Below are 16,814 nucleotides of genomic sequence, written 5' to 3'. Positions count from 1 at the left end.
CCAACACCCAAGGTCCTTCCAAGTCAAAATGAGGAAGTGATGGGTAAAACTACCGTCAGTAAGAATCATATCATCGGGGCATAGTCACCAAAAATTTGACCAAATCAAGTCGTTTGCCCGCGACGTTTCGGGGTTTCAGGATCAACGAGTAAATTGCTGTAAACGACCTATTTACAGTACCAGTAGTTGACGAGCTTGGCCCATGTGATTACGTGGTTTATGCCAAGATGCAAAACTAATAAGTCGACCAAGGTCGGGGGCATGTGCGACGGCACCCGAGCCCAGCACTTCCACCAGAGCGCCCACTACGCCAAGAACAACCACTACCTATGCTGCGACAAGACGAGGACCAAGTCATACTGCATGACCATCGCCCAGGCTCAAGCGTGCGGATAGGAGCAAGGGATCGCATTCTACCGGTAGTACTGTAGCTCACAAGCTACAGCTAGCAATGTAGCAAAGAGAATAGAACGATCCTATTATTGGCCAGTTATTTTCACCTTTCTATCATATAATTGGACAGAAATTTGGTAAGGCAGCCTGCCTTACGAATTCATCAAAAAGATGCGTTTAGAGGAATTTAAATTATTCCATACAAAGATGAAGCTTCATTCAATAAAATTTGAACTATTTCAGATCGATTTATGGAATTCGTAAGGCAGCTCACCTTGCGAGCCTACTAAAACCTACTGTTTCACCTTACGAATTCTGTATTATGAGCATCGCACATGCAGATATAAAACGTGTCAGTACAACAGCCAATGTCCCTCTCCAACAAGTTGGATGACTGCGAGGAAACTCCAGACTTTGCTTTTGCCAACCATGAATGCCTCGATTTTGGCCTTCCATAACTTCGTGTTATGATGAGTTTTCGCCAGTTCCCGCATCTCCTAGTGAATTGTAGCACCATCTTTTCAAGTGTGGTTCCTGTTTTACGTTACACTTCCTGGGGTATGTAGTCATTCATACAACTCCCTCACTATTGCACATTTCAAAAGTGCAAATTGAAGGTATCTGCAATTCTCTAATCACACACAGCGAGGACATGCGCTGGAGAGCAATCGTACAGCGATGAACGTAAGTGTCATATCATAGATAACCACGCCATCTCCTGATTTATTGCGTAGTACGTTCACGTAGCATGTACTACTACTCGATGGAATGAACAGCCAAGGGGTCTTGTCACTTCACATGGGATTATTCTTGGTCAGAGTTATTTGGCATTTATAGTGAGTTAGATCAACACGACGAACAGTACCTAGGCAATCAATCTATCGTGGTTTATCGTTTAATTTAGTCGTTTGCGGGGCCATAAAAACGAACGCTGCCGTCCGCGGCGGCGGTGCAGAGCCACGGCTTGACTGGATGGAAGGCCACCGCCGTGACCACGTCCGTGTGTCCGTGCAGCTTGTCGAGCGTCCGACCCGTGCGGAGGTCGTACAAGTGCGTGACTTTGTCCTCGGAGCCCGCCGCCACGTATCGCAGACATGGACTGAACGCACAGCCCACCGCGTGCACTCGGTTGGCATGTTCGCCGAACCGAAGTACGCAATTATCGGCGCGAATGTCCCACAGATGCATCGCGTTGTCGCAGGCGGCGGACAGCACCAGGTTGGACACGTCTGGCGAATGGCTGACGTAGGCAGAGGCTTGCGGGATCACCACCTAGACCCATAAACACACTCCATATTCTAACGATACAGAGTGAACACAAGTGTAGCCTAAATATAGAGGGCGACCGTATAAACTAGTAGATCATTCGCGTTCCTTTACAAAGACCATCACACAGTGTCACATCCAACAAGTTAGCCCATCTTGAGAACGACCAGAACGTGGTCAACGCCTTTCATGGCCATACGATTTCAACTGTACATCATTCTCGTGAAAAAGCCCATCACACAGTGTCACATATAACGACGTACCGTGTGCGGCGCGCGGGTGGCATGTGCTGCCTGGATCACCCGCGCCGTCTTGCCCACGCTCACGTCGATGATGCGGATGCTCTTGTCGGACGCAGCCACGACAAGCAAATGCGACAAGGTGGCGTTGGCACATGTGACAGAGGTAATAGCTTTGACCGCGTCCAAGTGGTATGCGGCGACCTTTTTGGCTCTGCTGTGGTTCTCGAGCCTGGCAATGTCGGACGTGTTGACGTGCTGCGCATGCTTGTCGTCGACAACGTACTGAAACACGTTCACTTTATTGCCCATCGCCACGACCACAAACTTGTCCATGTAATAGAACGCAGCGTCGCAGATATCGCTTCCACTTGTGGAAGGAAGCGTGAGAGACGCCACGTCACAGGGCACCCCCCACACGCGAGCCGTCTTATCGGTGGACGCTGTGACTAGGTACCGTCCAGAGAGGCTCCACCGCACAGTCTTGACATGATGCTCGTGGCCGACCAACAAGTCGGGCTTCTTCAACGTACCGGCCGACGTAACTTGAGCCAATCGGTCGTTGCCGGCAGATGCTAAACTAGTTCCATCCGCGGTGTATGCGACGTGGTTAATACATCCTTGGTGCCACTTGAGCCGGGTCTTGGAGCTATCTAGCCGGGTCAAGCGGTGACTGTCCATAGGATACGACGGGAAAGATGAAGACTTTGAAGCGATGTGGATGTTTTTAGTCCTAGATGAAGTCTTGACGCAGGCGGCGAATTTCGACGATGGCTTTCGTTGTTGTGAGGAGGAGCCATATCCACTCGATTTGATCCGACTGTGAAATGTCACGGGGTGATCCCCCTGGACTTTAGAGTGCTTCGAGACATCCTGTAGCTGTAGTAGTAGTGGGGAGAGGCACAAAATAGAAGTCTTGGGGGGGGATGTTTGCGGCACCATCGACAGAGATTCCGATTGGTTGTTTCTGCTGATGGAGCTGTAGTTGGAACCATCTGGCTCGGTCATATTGAACGCGGCCGCCTTTGAATTGGCGGTGACTTGTAGCCGAGTGATACATGGCTGGAAGGCGCTACTGATCCACATGTTTATCAGTCCCGGGTCATCTTCCACTGGGCTGGGAAACGACGACGACGGTGCTGCTGCTGTTGTCATGGCTACGCTAGCTGCCATTCCCACCACCACAGGCGCGTGAGCTTGGAATGAATGGACGGTCGTCAGTTGATACGACAGCGCATCGACACACATGACGTGGTTGGTCGTGCCAACTAGAAGCACTTGTCGTGACGCTGGCAAGACGGACTGTAGCTCTAGCTCAGCAGCTAACACGACGTAATGTAAGCTTAAGATTGTGCACGCCACTTCGACCACAGGCGTCGACTTGGCGTCCAGCTCTGGCGGCAATAAATTCCGACTACTCGACGCAGCCAGCAAGTGCCTCGCCATGGCGCTCGCGGTCGCATTCTGGCTGCGCGCCCACGGCGGCAACGAGCTCACGACGTTTTGCGTTGCCGCGAGCGTCGCATCCACGAACGCTATGACCTACGAGTAACGACCGATTCATACAAGTTATTAACAGTTAGTGGTGTCGATTTGATACAAATAGGGTGCAATCGATCTGATTGGTTGTTGAATTGCATTGAGAAGGTTTTGATTGGCTAATAATTGTGAGCTCATCGGAGGTAGCCAATCAAATCGATTTCAACATTGAACTAGTAGTAGTATGTGACTGAAATTAGTGTGACTCTGGACGAACTGTACAATCGATCGATGATAGATTTGGCCAATAATCAGCACAAAAGTCAGCCAAATTTTGGGTAAAAGGACGAAAATACTCCCTTTCTGGCTTACGTGGTGATGCTGTTCCAGCTTGTGAATGTGCGCTCCGATAGCCAACGCCGCTAATTCCGTGGCAAAGTGATGGTAAATGCGCACTGTGCCGTCGGCAAACCCGATGCAGATGTCGCTTGTGGTAGGATGGATCGCTACTGCGAGGATCGAATGAGCTGACAGCACCGCCGACTGGTACCGCAGACACTGCTCCGCCAAATCCCATACCTACTCCATGCAATATATATATATAGCACTGTCTCGGACACAAAAACAGATATGCACCTTGAACGTGCGGTCTTCCGAGCCCGTGACGAGAACGTGCGGCTGCTGGGGATCAAACTGAATGGCGGTGATCTAGCAAAGAAGGCTGTGTGAAGGTGTGAAGAGGTAGATTATATATGCGGAGAGATAGGGGAGAGAGAGATGTTACCTTGGCGAGGTGGCCTTCGAGCGTGATGTACACGGCTTTGGACTGGACTGTGACCACTTCGACCTGGTTGTGGTACGCTAGCGCCACGAGCCCCCCGCTTGCGTCGAACTCGACGACGTTCACACAACACCGCGGGGACGACACCAGCATGTGCCGCGTCGCGGTCAACCCGCCGCCGGCTACCGAGATGTGCCACACCAGAATGCTGCATACCATCATGTCAATGAAGGTGGGACTATGGATGGAACACGTGCTTAAGTTTGTACCAGTCAGAGGACGCTGTGCAGAGGAGATCGCCCTGGAAGGCAGCGCAGCCGACGCGATCGGCATGTCCGGTCAGTTCGCGACTTGTCTGAGGAGTGAAGTGGTGTGCCGTGGTTGGGGAGCTTGACGTGCGCCATAGCTTCAGCACGACACAGTCGGCGTATTCGAGTGCCACACAGACATAGCGACATGACGCGGCGACGCAGGTGACAGTCGCATCTGGCCTCCACTGCTCCCACACACCTTGTACCAGCGCCATTTCCAAGAAAAAAACGTGCCTTTTCACTCTTCCACACTATATACGTGTCGAATCTCACACTATTTACATGTGATCTGAAAGATAATATAATCGACGAAAAGTGACATTCATTGATTCGACATACAACAAGCAAGTGTACGTTTTCATTCTAAATAAAGCCAGAGAATATAAATATACACAGGATCATTCTCACTCCTGACAAATCTGGAGACCCGGCGATGGATTCCAGCACCCGTGCCCTCGTCTTGACCGTGACGCAGTACTGGAAGGGCTTCGACCTGGACAGCAAGCGCGTCATGCTAGATGCGCAAGGCGTGTCCATGCAGGAACAGAAGGAGCACAGCCTAAAGTCTCGCAAGGCACTGGCCGAACACACCAAGAAGTTCCGCAAGTTAGTCGACACGGACAAAGTTGCCGCGATGCCGTCGCTGCTCAAGGCGTACCAGGAAGAGATCGACACACTGACGAAGCGCGCCAAGTACAGCGACAACTCGTTCTTTGCACTGTACAAGGCGTTGTACGAAGCCCCCGATCCGGTTCCGGCGCTCGACGCGGCGCTCCTTCTTGAGTCCACCTCCCCCGCTCCTTCCTCGACCGACAAGACGCAATCCATTGATCTCGTGGCCAAGTTACGTCGCGAACTCGCATCCTACGAATCCGAGTTCGCGTCGTTGAAGAACCAAGACATTACGATCCGCAACCTCGAAGCCAAGCTGGCGGCCATGGAGGACAACATGGAGCGTCACGTCGAGGACAAGGTCCACGCGCAATGCAGCGACCTGGAAAACACCCTACGTCTCCGCGAAGGTAGAAACTTTTTCCGTCGTCCTTCCATGTTGTAGAGCAGCGTGAAATCTCTTGTCATAGCGGATATGGCCTTGCACGCAGCCCAAGCCGACAAGTGCCTCCATCAAGCGCGGGAAGCCAGGGACGATGCGCTGGCGCAGTTGGACCTCATGCGATCGGAGCTCTTCCGCGCCAAGCAACATGCCGACCACGTCCACGCCGTCCATGCCAGCGAGACGCAAAGTCTGCTCACGGACCTGTCTCGGTTCCATGGGGTCGAGTTAGAAAACCAACGGCTCAAGGACCAACTGCGACGGAATCGCCATCCACTGACGTCCGATACAAATAGCTCCAGTAACCTTGCCTATCAACAGAACACTGTACGTCGTCTATTGCCTTTATTATTATTTATTATTTATTATTATTTATTATTATTATTATTATTTATTATTATTATTTATTATTTATTATTTATTATTATTATTATTTATTATTATTATTATTCCAGTGACGTCCGATTCAAATAGCCCCAGTAACCTTGCCTATCAACAGAACACTGTACGTCGTCTATTGCCTTTATTATTATTATTATTATTGTTTATTATTATTATTATTTATTATTATTATTTATTAGTAGTAGTAGTATTATTATTTCGACATATACTCGTTGGGGTGTGGTGTGGTATTTTGTGTATGTAGGACTCTGGTATAAGAAAGATATTTGCGTCGTATATATATATTATTATTACTAAAGAGTATATGTTATACTGTATTATTTACGTTCACAGGCTTTGGATTGATGCTTGTTAATAAAGTATTCACGTAATATTCATATATATATTCATGCACTGTACAACTATATTGGACCATCCTTTTCATTATGCGTAATATATATATATATATGTTACCCGTCCACAGGCTATATATTGAGGATTCTTGCCAAAATAACATACTTTGAAGTACATATTTACAGTTCTGTGCAATGATATATTGGACCATCCTTTCATAATGTGAACTATATGTACAGTATGTATGATATATATATTATTTTCATGCACACGCTCTATACATTGATGCTTCTTGCCTACATAACCTATATATATATATATATATATGTACAAGTACATTAGCTCATCGTTTTTAAACGATGTGTAGGCGGTGTCGACGATGCAGTGGGAGCTGGAAATAGCGCAAAAAGATGCAGTGATCGCCCAACACGAGCGAGAGATTCTCCGTCTGCAGGACACTATGGCCGGTCAAACCAGTCACTGGACCGCCCAAGTGACAGCGTTACAGTGTCAAGTGACCGAGTTGAGTGACCGGCCGACCGTCGCCGCCTACGAGCAGGCTCTGCAGGCACACCAGCAAGTGGCGGGTCTCACGTCGGTGGAAGCGTCATATTCGACCGACAAGGGCTTAAATGCGATGATTTCGGACCTGCAAGCCCAGCTAGTGGCTCAAAAACACGTGCATGAGAGCACGGTCAAGCAGCTGGAGCTAGCCAACGCCGCCACCGTGAGCCGCCATGTTAGTGTGATTGCGCAGCTCGAGTCGGCGCTGGACGAGGCGCTGGATACGACCACTCGAAAGGACATGCCGTCGTCGATTCTGGGCGACGTGCTGGGGAGCAGCAACCGCGATAAAGATGCTAAGTTGGTTGCAATCGTTCGGCAGCAACGCGATCGAGCCAAGGACAAGCTGAAACATGTCGAGGCAGAGTGGCACCGGGCGGTGGCCGCAGCGCAAGCCGCGAGTACCCGGCTGCGGCAATTGGAAGTGGAAAATGTCGACTTGGTGCAAAAGATGCGATATGTTAGTAGTAGCTCCAACCAGAGGGGAGACCTCGAGACTGGCAAACACTCGTCGAGCTTGTACGAAGCCCGAATGAACCCGTTCGACCAGTTCAAGCAAATGGAAAGTGCGGCGCGGGTGGCCCAGCTAAACCCCCTGGACAAGATCATGCTGGTCAGTGCGAGGCTCATCCTCAGCCATCCGTTTACAAGGATGGGGCTGCTGGTGTACCTTGTGGTTCTCCATTCACTGGTCATGGGGACGTTGTATCTGTCGATGCACTTGTGTAACATTAGCAACCACACGTAAATCTAAACTTTATATCAGAGTATTGTGCATGTTTCACCCCAATGAATTTGGACGTGTGAATCATGTCGCCAAATAACGTTTGCATTTTCGAATCCATTTATTTTATCCAATTTAAGTATTAGACAAAGAACCGTATGTTTATGGTTTTGTCCAATGCGGAGGGACTGGGTCGAGTCAAACGTTTGGATTGGCAGAAATTCACCCGAGCGTGATTTGATTGGCTTAGGCGGTTCTTTAATCCATTCTCATATATTAATAGTACTTCAGAAGTAAGACATTCGTTTCTGCTGAGGGTTCTAGTTTCGAATCGATATGACAATACCATACTAACGTTACGTAGTATGTGGATATCGGAGTAAGACTAGTAACTAGTTATGTGGATCCGCATATCGTTACTTGGTCAGGCATACCAGTAGTATAGTAGTACTGTATTTGAAACCACCGGAGGTTTTGATTCTACGCATTTGATTTGTCGAGTTTTGAAACGGACGAGGCTTTCATTGGTGGACGAGTTCAACAACAACGCACACACGATGTGTAAGAAGACATGAGTTATAATTAGCCAGACCAAGCGTTAGTGTAACATTTGAATGCCACCCCCGCGCGTGTATGCGACAGAGCCGAAGCGCCGCAAGTGGACGTGGGCCCATGGGCGCAAGTGGTGGCGAGTGATTAGCAACCTCCTCGCCATTTTCCTTATCCTGCTCACGGGCTTGACAGTGGTCGTGTTGCTGGCCAAGGGTATGTTCTTCAGTCGCCTCGCGTCACCGTACTTCCAAACAAGCACCGACTGGAAGCCGTACAACCAAACGTGTCGCCTCTCGCCGGACGGGTTTGTCGCGTCGTCGTGCTCGGCAGAGGAGGTGGCCTTCACGTTATCGCCCGAGGCGTGGCACTCGATCGGTCGGCAACTCGCGGCCGACATCCAAGTGCCATCCGCGACAGTAGCAGCGTTTGTGACGACATGTGTGATCGGCACGCGGCGGGAATGGGTGAGGGTGGCTATGCTAGTGGGGGAATTCGGCTTTCCGCAGTGTCTCCCTGTAGGCGAGCAAGTGATTCTCGGCATGGCGTTGCTGGAAACAGCGACCACTGCCACCTACCCCGACGGCGCGTACCTATTGAGTTCGTTTTCTGGCATGAAACAAACTCACAACATGACCGAGCTTGCCTTGTCGGACGGCACGGTCGCGATGGCCTTTGCACCGATGGTCAAGACGTTGGTGAGCACCGACGGCGTGACGTCAATGGCTCACCGCCGGCAGCCCAACTACCGCACCACGCTAAACAGCCTCAACCAGCGGTACCTCATGGAAATGATCAGTGTTGCCGAGTACATTGACATTTCGTCTGTCGTGTCCACTCAAAGCGGGTGGAGTGTGGGGTCGAGAAATCGATTTGTGGGCACGTTTGCCTGGGATACGCAGCACAAAGCATCCAATTACAAGGAACTGCTAGTGTTTCAAATTGCCATTGCACTCGCGGCGCTCTGTTTACTGGCCAATGACGGCATCATCACTCTCGAAGGGCTCTCTGGTTTGCTGAAAGACCGCCCAGTCTTGACCTATGACCTGTTTTCGGCGCTCGAGCGGCGCAAGCTCCTGCTTGTGTTTTTGGTGTGGGCCATGATGTTCTCTCCGCTCTACGCTGACGTGCTGCGGTACCTCCATCTCGTGGCTGGCAACGGGCCGTGGGACTTGTCGCTCATCATGGTGTCCAGCCTCTTTGCGTGGAGCTGGATGGGCGTCCTTACCTGTGTTCAGCATGTTCCTTGTCCAGTGGCGTGGCGACATCGACCGCTGGCGTACTCTGCGCCCGTGTTCGTCAACACCAACTTAGCCCTGTTTTTGGGGCTGCAAATGGCCAAAGATCGAGGGTTTGTCGAGTTTTTCGCGTTCTGGGCAGACGCGCATCCCCTCTTGGGCATTCAAGTGCACTCGGTGACTATGAACGCCGGCGCTTACGGCCTAGACGGCACAACGCCCGTGATCTACAAACTCCTGCCCGACATTGCGATGTGCTTGGGCATTTCCTGGGTCGTCTCCGTCATCAGTGCCGCGTCGTCCAATGGGTGGGACTGCCGCCTTGACACTGCGTGGACAGCGCACAATTCGTTTCTCCAGTCTGTGGGGGTGCCGCGGTGGATCACGTGCTTGAGCTTGGACAAACGGAATGCGATTCCCATCGGCAAAGACAAGCTGTACTGCAAGCCCAGCACCCTCGTCCTGATGGGATACACGTCCGTGCACAGCGCGGCCGTCATGTCCATGAACACCAACGCCCGAGAAGAAAACCACGCGATGGAGCATTTTGTCCTGGGCATCTACGACCTTATCCGCGCCATCGTGCCGGTGCTGCGGCGACGCCGACCGCCCCGAGTGCATGGCACGATCCAGCACAATGCGTTTTTATCGGCAAAGAGCACCGTCAAACTAGACGCCACCAGAACATTTGTTTACTCTAGAGGCGAATGTTGTGGCTAATGCAAACCCAATGTACTGTATACTTTGACCTTTCCTACTGCATTGCACTTGGATCATTGAGTTGCTAGCATATCCAAAAGTAACATCAATGGTTGATCTCAGCGAATCAGGGGGCTGTCCGTTACAAAATTTAGCCAATCACAAAAGTCTATTTGGCTGCAAGTGATGCCATTGGCCAGTTCGTGGTGATCCACACGCGGTGCAATAACCAAACGACACGGTTGTTTATGTATACAATAGAGGCACGACTGTCTAGAACGCCAAAATGTTTTGGTTGTTGCAGTTGTCGTCCGTGTACCCCTTGAAGCAGGCGCAGATGCCAGTATCGCGAGAGCACATGCCGCGCCCGGAGCACTCGGACACGTAGTCAAAGAAGCCCGTGGCCGGGTTGGGCGTCGACACGATGAAGAGGTCGTCCGTGGCAGAAGAAACGGCCGTGCCGTCTGCGGCTTGGCCGTTGAACTTGCGGTCCACCGTGACGGTTTTGGGCGTGGTGGTGAGGGAAATCGACCGCACAAAGTAGTGCACGTTGTGGTAGAAGATGCGACTGCCCGGCGCCAACGTCGTGGGGTCGACGTCGATTTCAAACGTGTCGGAACCCACTGCCCACGCGACAATCTTGGCGGTCGCGTCCGCTGCAACCGTGAGTGACGTCGAGTAAAAGATGGCCGAGTAGTCGGCGAACGCGGCCCCAGTGTACGGCCACAGCACCGTGATGGACACGGTCGTCTGGACAGAGGCCACGAGGAGGTGGCGGTCGCGGATCTTAATGAGCGAGTTGGTGTTGATCGGCGCCACGGACGCGGGCGTCGTAGTCGGGTCCGCCGGCTTGATCAACAGGACCGTCGTGGACGACGTCGTGTCGTCAAAGGCAAACACTGACGGCGTCGTGATCCACTCGCGGTTCTCCCCTCGGCGGTCGCCGGCCGCGACGAACGCGCGGGTGGCGGTGGTCTGGACGACGTTGCCCGTGATGGCGAAGCGCGAGTCGGCCACTTCCGGCAACCGCATGTCGCCGGGGTTATCAATGTACTGACACACGACCACCGTGCCTTCTTCGCTCGCCACCGCCGCCGTCTCCACCCCCTGGCCCAACGTCCCGGCCGTACCCACGAGTTCGCAATCGATGGACGAAAACACGTCGTTCGGGATATTCAAAAAGGCATTCTCAATCGCTTCCACGGCCTTGGCTCCGTCCGCCGTTGCGTAGATCGGTATGCGATCCGTGAGGTACCCCGCGCCATAATTGTCAAACACTCGAAGGCGATACCTACCCCCAAATTAGAATCATGAGACAGAGCTGTTGAAATGTGTCGCAGAATCATTTGACATACCAAGAGTTGACCGGGTCCAAATGCGTCGACGCTGGCACAATCCCCGTGTAAATGATAAACGTTTCCAGGACGGGGAACCCCGCGGCCATGTACAGCGGATCGACGCCGACCTTGCAGTTGCGGCGGGAGCAGTCGCCGCCAGTGAACCACGGGTCGCACACACACGAGTGGCCGACGTTGGCATCCCACAAGTTGTATTTGGTCGCGACTTGGCCGCCAGGGTTGCCCGTCACCTTGCCATTGGCGTCGGCAGTGGCGGCGATTTCGCTGATCGACTTACACACGCCGCGGCCGTTGCAGTTGTTGGCGCACTGCGCTCGCTGGCAGGCAGAGCCTTCGAAGCCGGGGAAGCAGCCGCAGATGCCCGTGGCGCGGTCACAGATGCCCATGTTGGAGCACTCCATGTAAAAGTGCGCTTCGTCTGTCTTGGCGTCGGGGTTGAACCACTCGTACGTCTTGTACGGGTACACTTGAGACTGATCGAGGATCCACCCCGTGGTCTTTTGGTCGCGGTCCATGTTCAAGTCGCCCTTGGGCGTGTCGATGTGGGCAAACCCAAACGGACACACGCGTTGTGCACAGTCGTTGCCGGCGTAGTTCTTGAAGCAGTAGCACATGTCGCGAGGCCCGCACACGCCGTTGCCTGAGCACCCGCCAGGACACTCGGCGGAAGCGAGGCCAACCAGCGCGGCGAGACCAACCAGAAACGACGTAGGCTTCATCCCAAATGTGGAAATGAACCATCATCCATCGCCAAGCGACTCCACAAACCGACGTCCTCGCTTGTGATTGGCTCGTGAACCGTCGCGCCAAGTTGTTCGTTTCGAAAACAACATCGAACGAATGAACGGTCGCAAACGCGTTTTATTGATGCTCATGAGCACGTTTAACGTTTTAGTACGTTTTACCCAGCCGTTGAAACTACAGTACTACATGTATAATACCAACTTCAATGTACTAGTAGTTCTATATATGGTCCCATTCGAATGCCACATAGTAATTAATGCTCAGTGTATACTAGTAGCACATATCGTCCACCACGTTCATAGTGCATAACCACATTGGTTTTCGAAATGGAGTGTTGAATATAACGCGTTTATTAGTAAGGTAAATCAGGCCTATAAATAGAAATCGAAGTTCACAATTAACCCCTCCTCAGTATGCATTTATGCAGTAATTAGCCCTCACCTCTTATATATACATTTGCAGCGTATATAGTATATCGAAGTTTCAATAAGTAACAATTCGTGGAGTACTTCTGTCATCGAAGCATGTCCAAACCCTTCCCGTGGCTGCGGGTGACTCAGCTGACGCTGGGGTGGCTGCCAGTGGCCATAGCATTCAATGCGGTTGGGTTGAGCTGGGGACGCGTGCAAGGCAAGTCGATGCAGCCTACGTTGAACCGCGATTACGCCACGACCACCAAGGGGGACACAGTGCTTCTCGACAAGTTCTCCGTCCAAATGCTCCATCGCCTCGTACGTGGTGATGTCGTGGTGCTCAAATCTCCCACGGACCCTGGTGAACTCCTCACGAAGCGTTTGATTGCACTGGAAGGCGATTGGGTCGAAGGTCGCAACGGGAAGCGCGTTGTGGTGCCGCCAGGCAAGTGCTGGGTCGAAGGAGACAACGAAGACGTGAGCGAAGACAGCAACGAGTTCGGCAGTGTGCCCATGGCCCTCATCGAAGCCCGCGTTGTGGCCATCTTGTGGCCGCCGTCGCACGTGGCGAAGATTCCAAACGCGTTGCCGCCGAATCGAGTGCTGTAACCTTTCCATATTCCCATATAGACTTCCGAGAATGACATTTTTATACAAGACCACCGTGGTTATCGCCATAGCTCCACGAATATGTCTGACGTACAGTATTCAGTACCACTGGGTTACCTTGCTACCAAATATTTGCAAATACGCCCAATGAATTATATATAATAATAGTATCATTGATGCAAAATTTGGACCCTTGTGCTGAATCACCAAATGATCGATGATTGGTATCACACTAGTTGAAGTCACACACTAATTCGATGTTGATGGTGGTTTCCTGCAATTTGATTGGCTAAATATATCCTTGTTCCGATTCTTGTGTACATTTGGTTGTGTCGATTCATGCTCCAGTTTAAACACAACAATAGCGACTTGCAGCTCTACTGTACTACGTACTTCTAGGTATTAACACGAGCAAAGCAGGTTTCTCAAGCCTAACGAATGATTTGGCCAATTCTATATTTCTATCTTTGTACCGAGAACCTACGATGCAATGAGGGGTTTCGGGGTTGGAGGGGTATTATAACATGTAGTACTATTAGTAGTACTAATACTATGTACTGTAGTACTACGTATTAATAGTAGTAACGTTATGTTATTAAGCACCTCCACCGCTCCTAGTAGTGCTACAGTACTAACGTTACTGTATAGGATCATTTTTCTTGGATATTACAGTCTTACTTTGAAGTTTATATATATATATATATATATTTGTATAAGTTAAGTTGGAACAAATACCCATCGACCGTTAGACGACAGCAATGGAAGTTGTGGGCATGGGCAGGGGTTTGCCGAGACATGCAGAGGTCGACGTGGGGGTGGACGCATCGGGCGTCGCGTCCTGGGACGAGCCGTGGCGGTCTTCGTCTTGCAGTTTGTCCATCACATGAGCGATGATCGCGGCATCGGAGGCGAGCGCGCGGTATGGGTTGAATGCGCGGAAGACTAGCGCGAGGACTAGCACGATGAGACCGAGGATCATGCCACTTCCAAAGTACGGTGAAATGGCCGCCACAAAGCCATGATCGTGGGAGGACGTCGAGGATGGATCGTTGGCTTGAAGGGATGCCACCACGACACGGTCCTTCACGGCTTCTGGCACGTCCTTGAGCAGCTGCATAAGTTTGTCCTTGTCTACGCGGATGAAGACTGGTCTGGCATCTTGGATCGCGCGATCTTGCTCGGATGCCGACGGGAGCTGCGATAGAGTCGCGAGGAGTGTTGTGAGTCGAGCAACGTCGTTGGCCATCGCGACTGGCACATCGAGCGCACGCTGGACGGGAGATGCGTATGCATTGGCCTGAATGGACGAGGAGGAAGTCGCGACACAGACGAAAGCGACCGCAAGGACTACAAGCGCGAACATTGTCATGGAATGTGGTGATGCCAGCGGTGAGAACGGGAATGAGCCGACCATGTTGCTGGCTCACACGGAAATTCTTGTCATGTATGACACCGGCTGGAACTTCTCTGCCAATCAGATGCAGGAAGTACCATGTGCAACGAATTATTATAGCCAATGAAATGCAAGCATGTGCGTTCCTACACTCCGAATTTGCATGCCAACGACGCGCGGCAGCCAGGCAGGTACTATACGTATCGTAGCCTATCGGTAGATTGGCTATCTGCATGTACCAATACCTAGAGCTTCATGCAAGCAACGGTGATGTGCGTGCATGGACGACTTGTGTGTGTCACCTTTGCAACAGACTGTGTGTCGACAGTCTGAGCATGAGACGATGGCTACGCCTTGTAGCAAGCGCTAGGGGCCTCTAAATCACCCTTTTGTAAGCTTGGCGCATTGGTAAGCACAATTATTCACCTCATGCTGCGAGGGCAAGGTTGGTGCATACCAGATGTGAACTGGAATGTCCACTTGCTACTAAGAGAGGGCAAGCAAATGGCTCGGCTCGTACTACCCATGGATTGGTTAAAATTATAACAATATACTTTACTGATTGGCCCATTCACAAATTTCAACCTGCTAGGGCCATAATTCCTCTTGAAAAATGCTGCGACAACTGTGGGTAGCTGTTGGCGCCGCGCTGTGCGTAGTCGTGGCGGCGACTGACCATGTCCACCTCCGCAACCAGGCGGCAACGTGCACATCCGTGAGCGTCGTGGGAGATGCCACGTACTGCATCGACACGGCCACTATCTGCGGCGGAACCGTCGGAGCGTGCCCGAAGCAAGGCGACGTCGCATCCGCAGATTGCCTACCAACACTCAAAAGCTACTTCCGTGGTGATGGAAGCACCGCGGAGTGTATCGCACCAGTGGACGCTGAATGTAAAGCTATTCCCTCAGGTGTGCTGGGCTGCGTGTTCCCTTCGACCATCTCTACCACGTCGCCACCTCATTCTTCGAGCCTTCCACCGGTCCCCAGTACCACTAGCATTGATCCTACGACGATTCCCCATCCCACGGATGAGGCCGTCAAGGTATGCAGCGAAGACTGGGGTCAATGTGGCGGTCAGAGCCGCACGCAGCGCTTTTCCAACTGTTGCCACAACGCCACGTTTGCATGCAAAGCGTTCAACGTGTACTATTCGCAGTGCCTTCCCACCGTGTCTACGAGTTAATCCAATTAACCACAGTGTTATATGTACTACGGCGCCGTTACAGTGTAATAACGACGATTTTGACGATGTGTCATAGTGTCGTAGTGGTGATACTACCTACAGTAGTAAGCTTACTACTACTGTACTGTAGTACATTGTAGGGTGGCTCGTCGATAGAATACAATGGCTAGAGCGGCAACCATAGAGAAGACAAAAGTAGCAGTGGCTCACTGGCTGGCATATACTACGCACTGTAGTAGTTAGTATACTTTTACTGTCAAGTCGATTCAAATTGGAGTGGGATGCTCAATCAAATGAGCAGCACCAAAAATCGCCTGACAATCGATATACGACCAATCAAAACCCACAACACGAATCAAGTAGACCAATTAGGGTGTGAATGAAATTAGTACGATGTTTATTAATAAATACAAAAGTCAGTACAACGAATCGATCCATAGTTTTGGCGAATCAGCACAAAAGTCCAAATTTGGGGCAACATAGACACTTGTATTAAATTTATGTACTTCAACCACACGACAGTCCACACCAATTCTTTAAATGATTGGATCTTCTGCATCGTCCATGATACTGTATATACTACACATTTTTGCAGTAAAGTTGGACGAATGCCCGGTATATTTGGTCGTGTGCCCAAGCAATTGCCCATGTGCCTGATGAATTGTGTCGTGTGCCCGATGAAAATGGAAATAACGCAATCAAAAGTCAATTCAATATAGAAATAGTCGTCAAACGACACATGCCGCATCCTTGCTGTGACGTCACATACCAACGCCCATGTTGTCCATGGCCTCCGCGTGTCCATCGTGGGTGCGTGCGTACCTTGAGGTAAATATATCGAAAAATGAGCTCTGCGCGCGACAGATTCAAAAAAATTTGGTGGGAGTTGAAGTATGGGCGAAACGTTGAAGGATAGGGGCAACAGTATACTGGACTTTGTTCAAGTAAAAATATATAGACTTCAATGTTCTGTACTTCGAAGTATTCACTGGGAGATGCGGGATACAAACAAATCACTATGAAGAATTAAGGGCCCTTGACCCCTTCAAATCGTGGTGTGCCATTGTTTGTCGAGGGGA

At 51.0% G+C, this 16,814-nt stretch overlaps 7 protein-coding genes across 9 annotated transcripts; 4 read left to right on the top strand and 3 right to left on the bottom strand.

Moving 5' to 3' along the window:
* Nucleotides 1–1,191: 1,191 nt before the first annotated feature.
* Nucleotides 1,192–4,703, bottom strand: H257_13841 (hypothetical protein). Of its 3 annotated transcripts, none has more exons than XM_009841514.1 (6): nucleotides 4,428–4,703; nucleotides 4,162–4,366; nucleotides 4,014–4,085; nucleotides 3,750–3,956; nucleotides 1,923–3,440; nucleotides 1,192–1,866 (listed from the first exon to the last, which is right to left on the bottom strand). In XM_009841514.1, the coding sequence occupies exons 1-6, from the start codon at nucleotides 4,682–4,684 to the stop codon at nucleotides 1,837–1,839; spliced, it is 2,289 nt and encodes a 762-aa protein (XP_009839816.1). In that variant the 5' UTR covers nucleotides 4,685–4,703; the 3' UTR covers nucleotides 1,192–1,836. The 3 variants fall into 3 exon arrangements, with proteins under 3 accessions (XP_009839816.1, XP_009839818.1, XP_009839817.1); XM_009841516.1 differs by having other exon boundaries at nucleotides 1,192–1,665; XM_009841515.1 differs by having other exon boundaries at nucleotides 1,192–3,440.
* Nucleotides 4,704–4,876: 173 nt separating this feature from the next.
* H257_13840 (hypothetical protein) lies at nucleotides 4,877–7,642 on the top strand. The gene is made up of 3 exons (XM_009841513.1): nucleotides 4,877–5,491; nucleotides 5,552–5,850; nucleotides 6,626–7,642. The coding sequence occupies exons 1-3, from the start codon at nucleotides 4,903–4,905 to the stop codon at nucleotides 7,568–7,570; spliced, it is 1,833 nt and encodes a 610-aa protein (XP_009839815.1). The 5' UTR covers nucleotides 4,877–4,902; the 3' UTR covers nucleotides 7,571–7,642.
* Nucleotides 7,643–8,160: 518 nt separating this feature from the next.
* On the top strand, nucleotides 8,161–10,090 carry H257_13839 (hypothetical protein; the record flags this gene model as incomplete). Its single annotated transcript, XM_009841512.1, has 1 exon — nucleotides 8,161–10,090. The coding sequence occupies one exon, from the start codon at nucleotides 8,161–8,163 to the stop codon at nucleotides 10,051–10,053; it is 1,893 nt and encodes a 630-aa protein (XP_009839814.1). The 3' UTR covers nucleotides 10,054–10,090.
* Nucleotides 10,091–10,253: 163 nt separating this feature from the next.
* Nucleotides 10,254–12,123, bottom strand: H257_13838 (hypothetical protein). The gene is made up of 2 exons (XM_009841511.1): nucleotides 11,388–12,123; nucleotides 10,254–11,323 (listed from the first exon to the last, which is right to left on the bottom strand). The coding sequence occupies exons 1-2, from the start codon at nucleotides 12,107–12,109 to the stop codon at nucleotides 10,306–10,308; spliced, it is 1,740 nt and encodes a 579-aa protein (XP_009839813.1). The 5' UTR covers nucleotides 12,110–12,123; the 3' UTR covers nucleotides 10,254–10,305.
* A 471-nt stretch (nucleotides 12,124–12,594) lies between these two features.
* H257_13837 (signal peptidase I) lies at nucleotides 12,595–13,332 on the top strand. The gene has a single exon (XM_009841510.1). It carries the CDS (start codon nucleotides 12,659–12,661, stop codon nucleotides 13,154–13,156), a length of 498 nt encoding a protein of 165 aa, XP_009839812.1. The 5' UTR covers nucleotides 12,595–12,658; the 3' UTR covers nucleotides 13,157–13,332.
* A 530-nt stretch (nucleotides 13,333–13,862) lies between these two features.
* Nucleotides 13,863–14,581, bottom strand: H257_13836 (hypothetical protein). Its single transcript, XM_009841509.1, has one exon. The coding sequence runs from the start codon at nucleotides 14,568–14,570 to the stop codon at nucleotides 13,902–13,904; it is 669 nt and encodes a 222-aa protein (XP_009839811.1). The 5' UTR covers nucleotides 14,571–14,581; the 3' UTR covers nucleotides 13,863–13,901.
* Nucleotides 14,582–15,140: 559 nt separating this feature from the next.
* On the top strand, nucleotides 15,141–15,799 carry H257_13835 (hypothetical protein). The gene has a single exon (XM_009841508.1). It carries the CDS (start codon nucleotides 15,163–15,165, stop codon nucleotides 15,733–15,735), a length of 573 nt encoding a protein of 190 aa, XP_009839810.1. The 5' UTR covers nucleotides 15,141–15,162; the 3' UTR covers nucleotides 15,736–15,799.
* Nucleotides 15,800–16,814: the final 1,015 nt, after the last annotated feature.

The sequence above is a fragment of the Aphanomyces astaci genome (genome assembly GCF_000520075.1).
Source record: "Aphanomyces astaci strain APO3 unplaced genomic scaffold supercont1.51, whole genome shotgun sequence".
Lineage (NCBI taxonomy): Eukaryota > Oomycota > Saprolegniomycetes > Saprolegniales > Verrucalvaceae > Aphanomyces > Aphanomyces astaci.
The sequence above is the reverse complement of the archived record's forward strand: the minus strand, read 5'-3'. Positions and strand labels throughout refer to the sequence as shown.

Bases quoted from the DNA above. Each gene is read 5' to 3' on its own strand.
- H257_13841 (XM_009841516.1), bottom strand. From the start codon at position 4,684: ATGGCGCTGGTACAAGGTGTGTGGGAGCAGTGGAGGCCAGATGCGACT. The intron at 3,957-4,013 runs GTGCATATCTGT...TGCATGGAGTAG, and splicing joins CGGAAGACCGCACGTTCAAG to GTATGGGATTTGGCGGAGCA. The intron at 1,666-1,922 runs GTACGTCGTTAT...TTATGGGTCTAG, and splicing joins CCACCCGCGCGCCGCACACG to GTGGTGATCCCGCAAGCCTC.
- H257_13838 (XM_009841511.1), bottom strand. From the start codon at position 12,109: ATGAAGCCTACGTCGTTTCTGGTTGGTCTCGCCGCGCTGGTTGGCCTC. The intron at 11,324-11,387 runs GTATGTCAAATG...ATTTGGGGGTAG, and splicing joins TTGGACCCGGTCAACTCTTG to GTATCGCCTTCGAGTGTTTG.
- H257_13837 (XM_009841510.1), top strand. From the start codon at position 12,659: ATGTCCAAACCCTTCCCGTGGCTGCGGGTGACTCAGCTGACGCTGGGG.
- H257_13835 (XM_009841508.1), top strand. From the start codon at position 15,163: ATGCTGCGACAACTGTGGGTAGCTGTTGGCGCCGCGCTGTGCGTAGTC.
- H257_13840 (XM_009841513.1), top strand. From the start codon at position 4,903: ATGGATTCCAGCACCCGTGCCCTCGTCTTGACCGTGACGCAGTACTGG. The intron at 5,492-5,551 runs GTAGAAACTTTT...CTCTTGTCATAG, and splicing joins CACCCTACGTCTCCGCGAAG to CGGATATGGCCTTGCACGCA. The intron at 5,851-6,625 runs GTACGTCGTCTA...AACGATGTGTAG, and splicing joins TTGCCTATCAACAGAACACT to GCGGTGTCGACGATGCAGTG.
- H257_13836 (XM_009841509.1), bottom strand. From the start codon at position 14,570: ATGGTCGGCTCATTCCCGTTCTCACCGCTGGCATCACCACATTCCATG.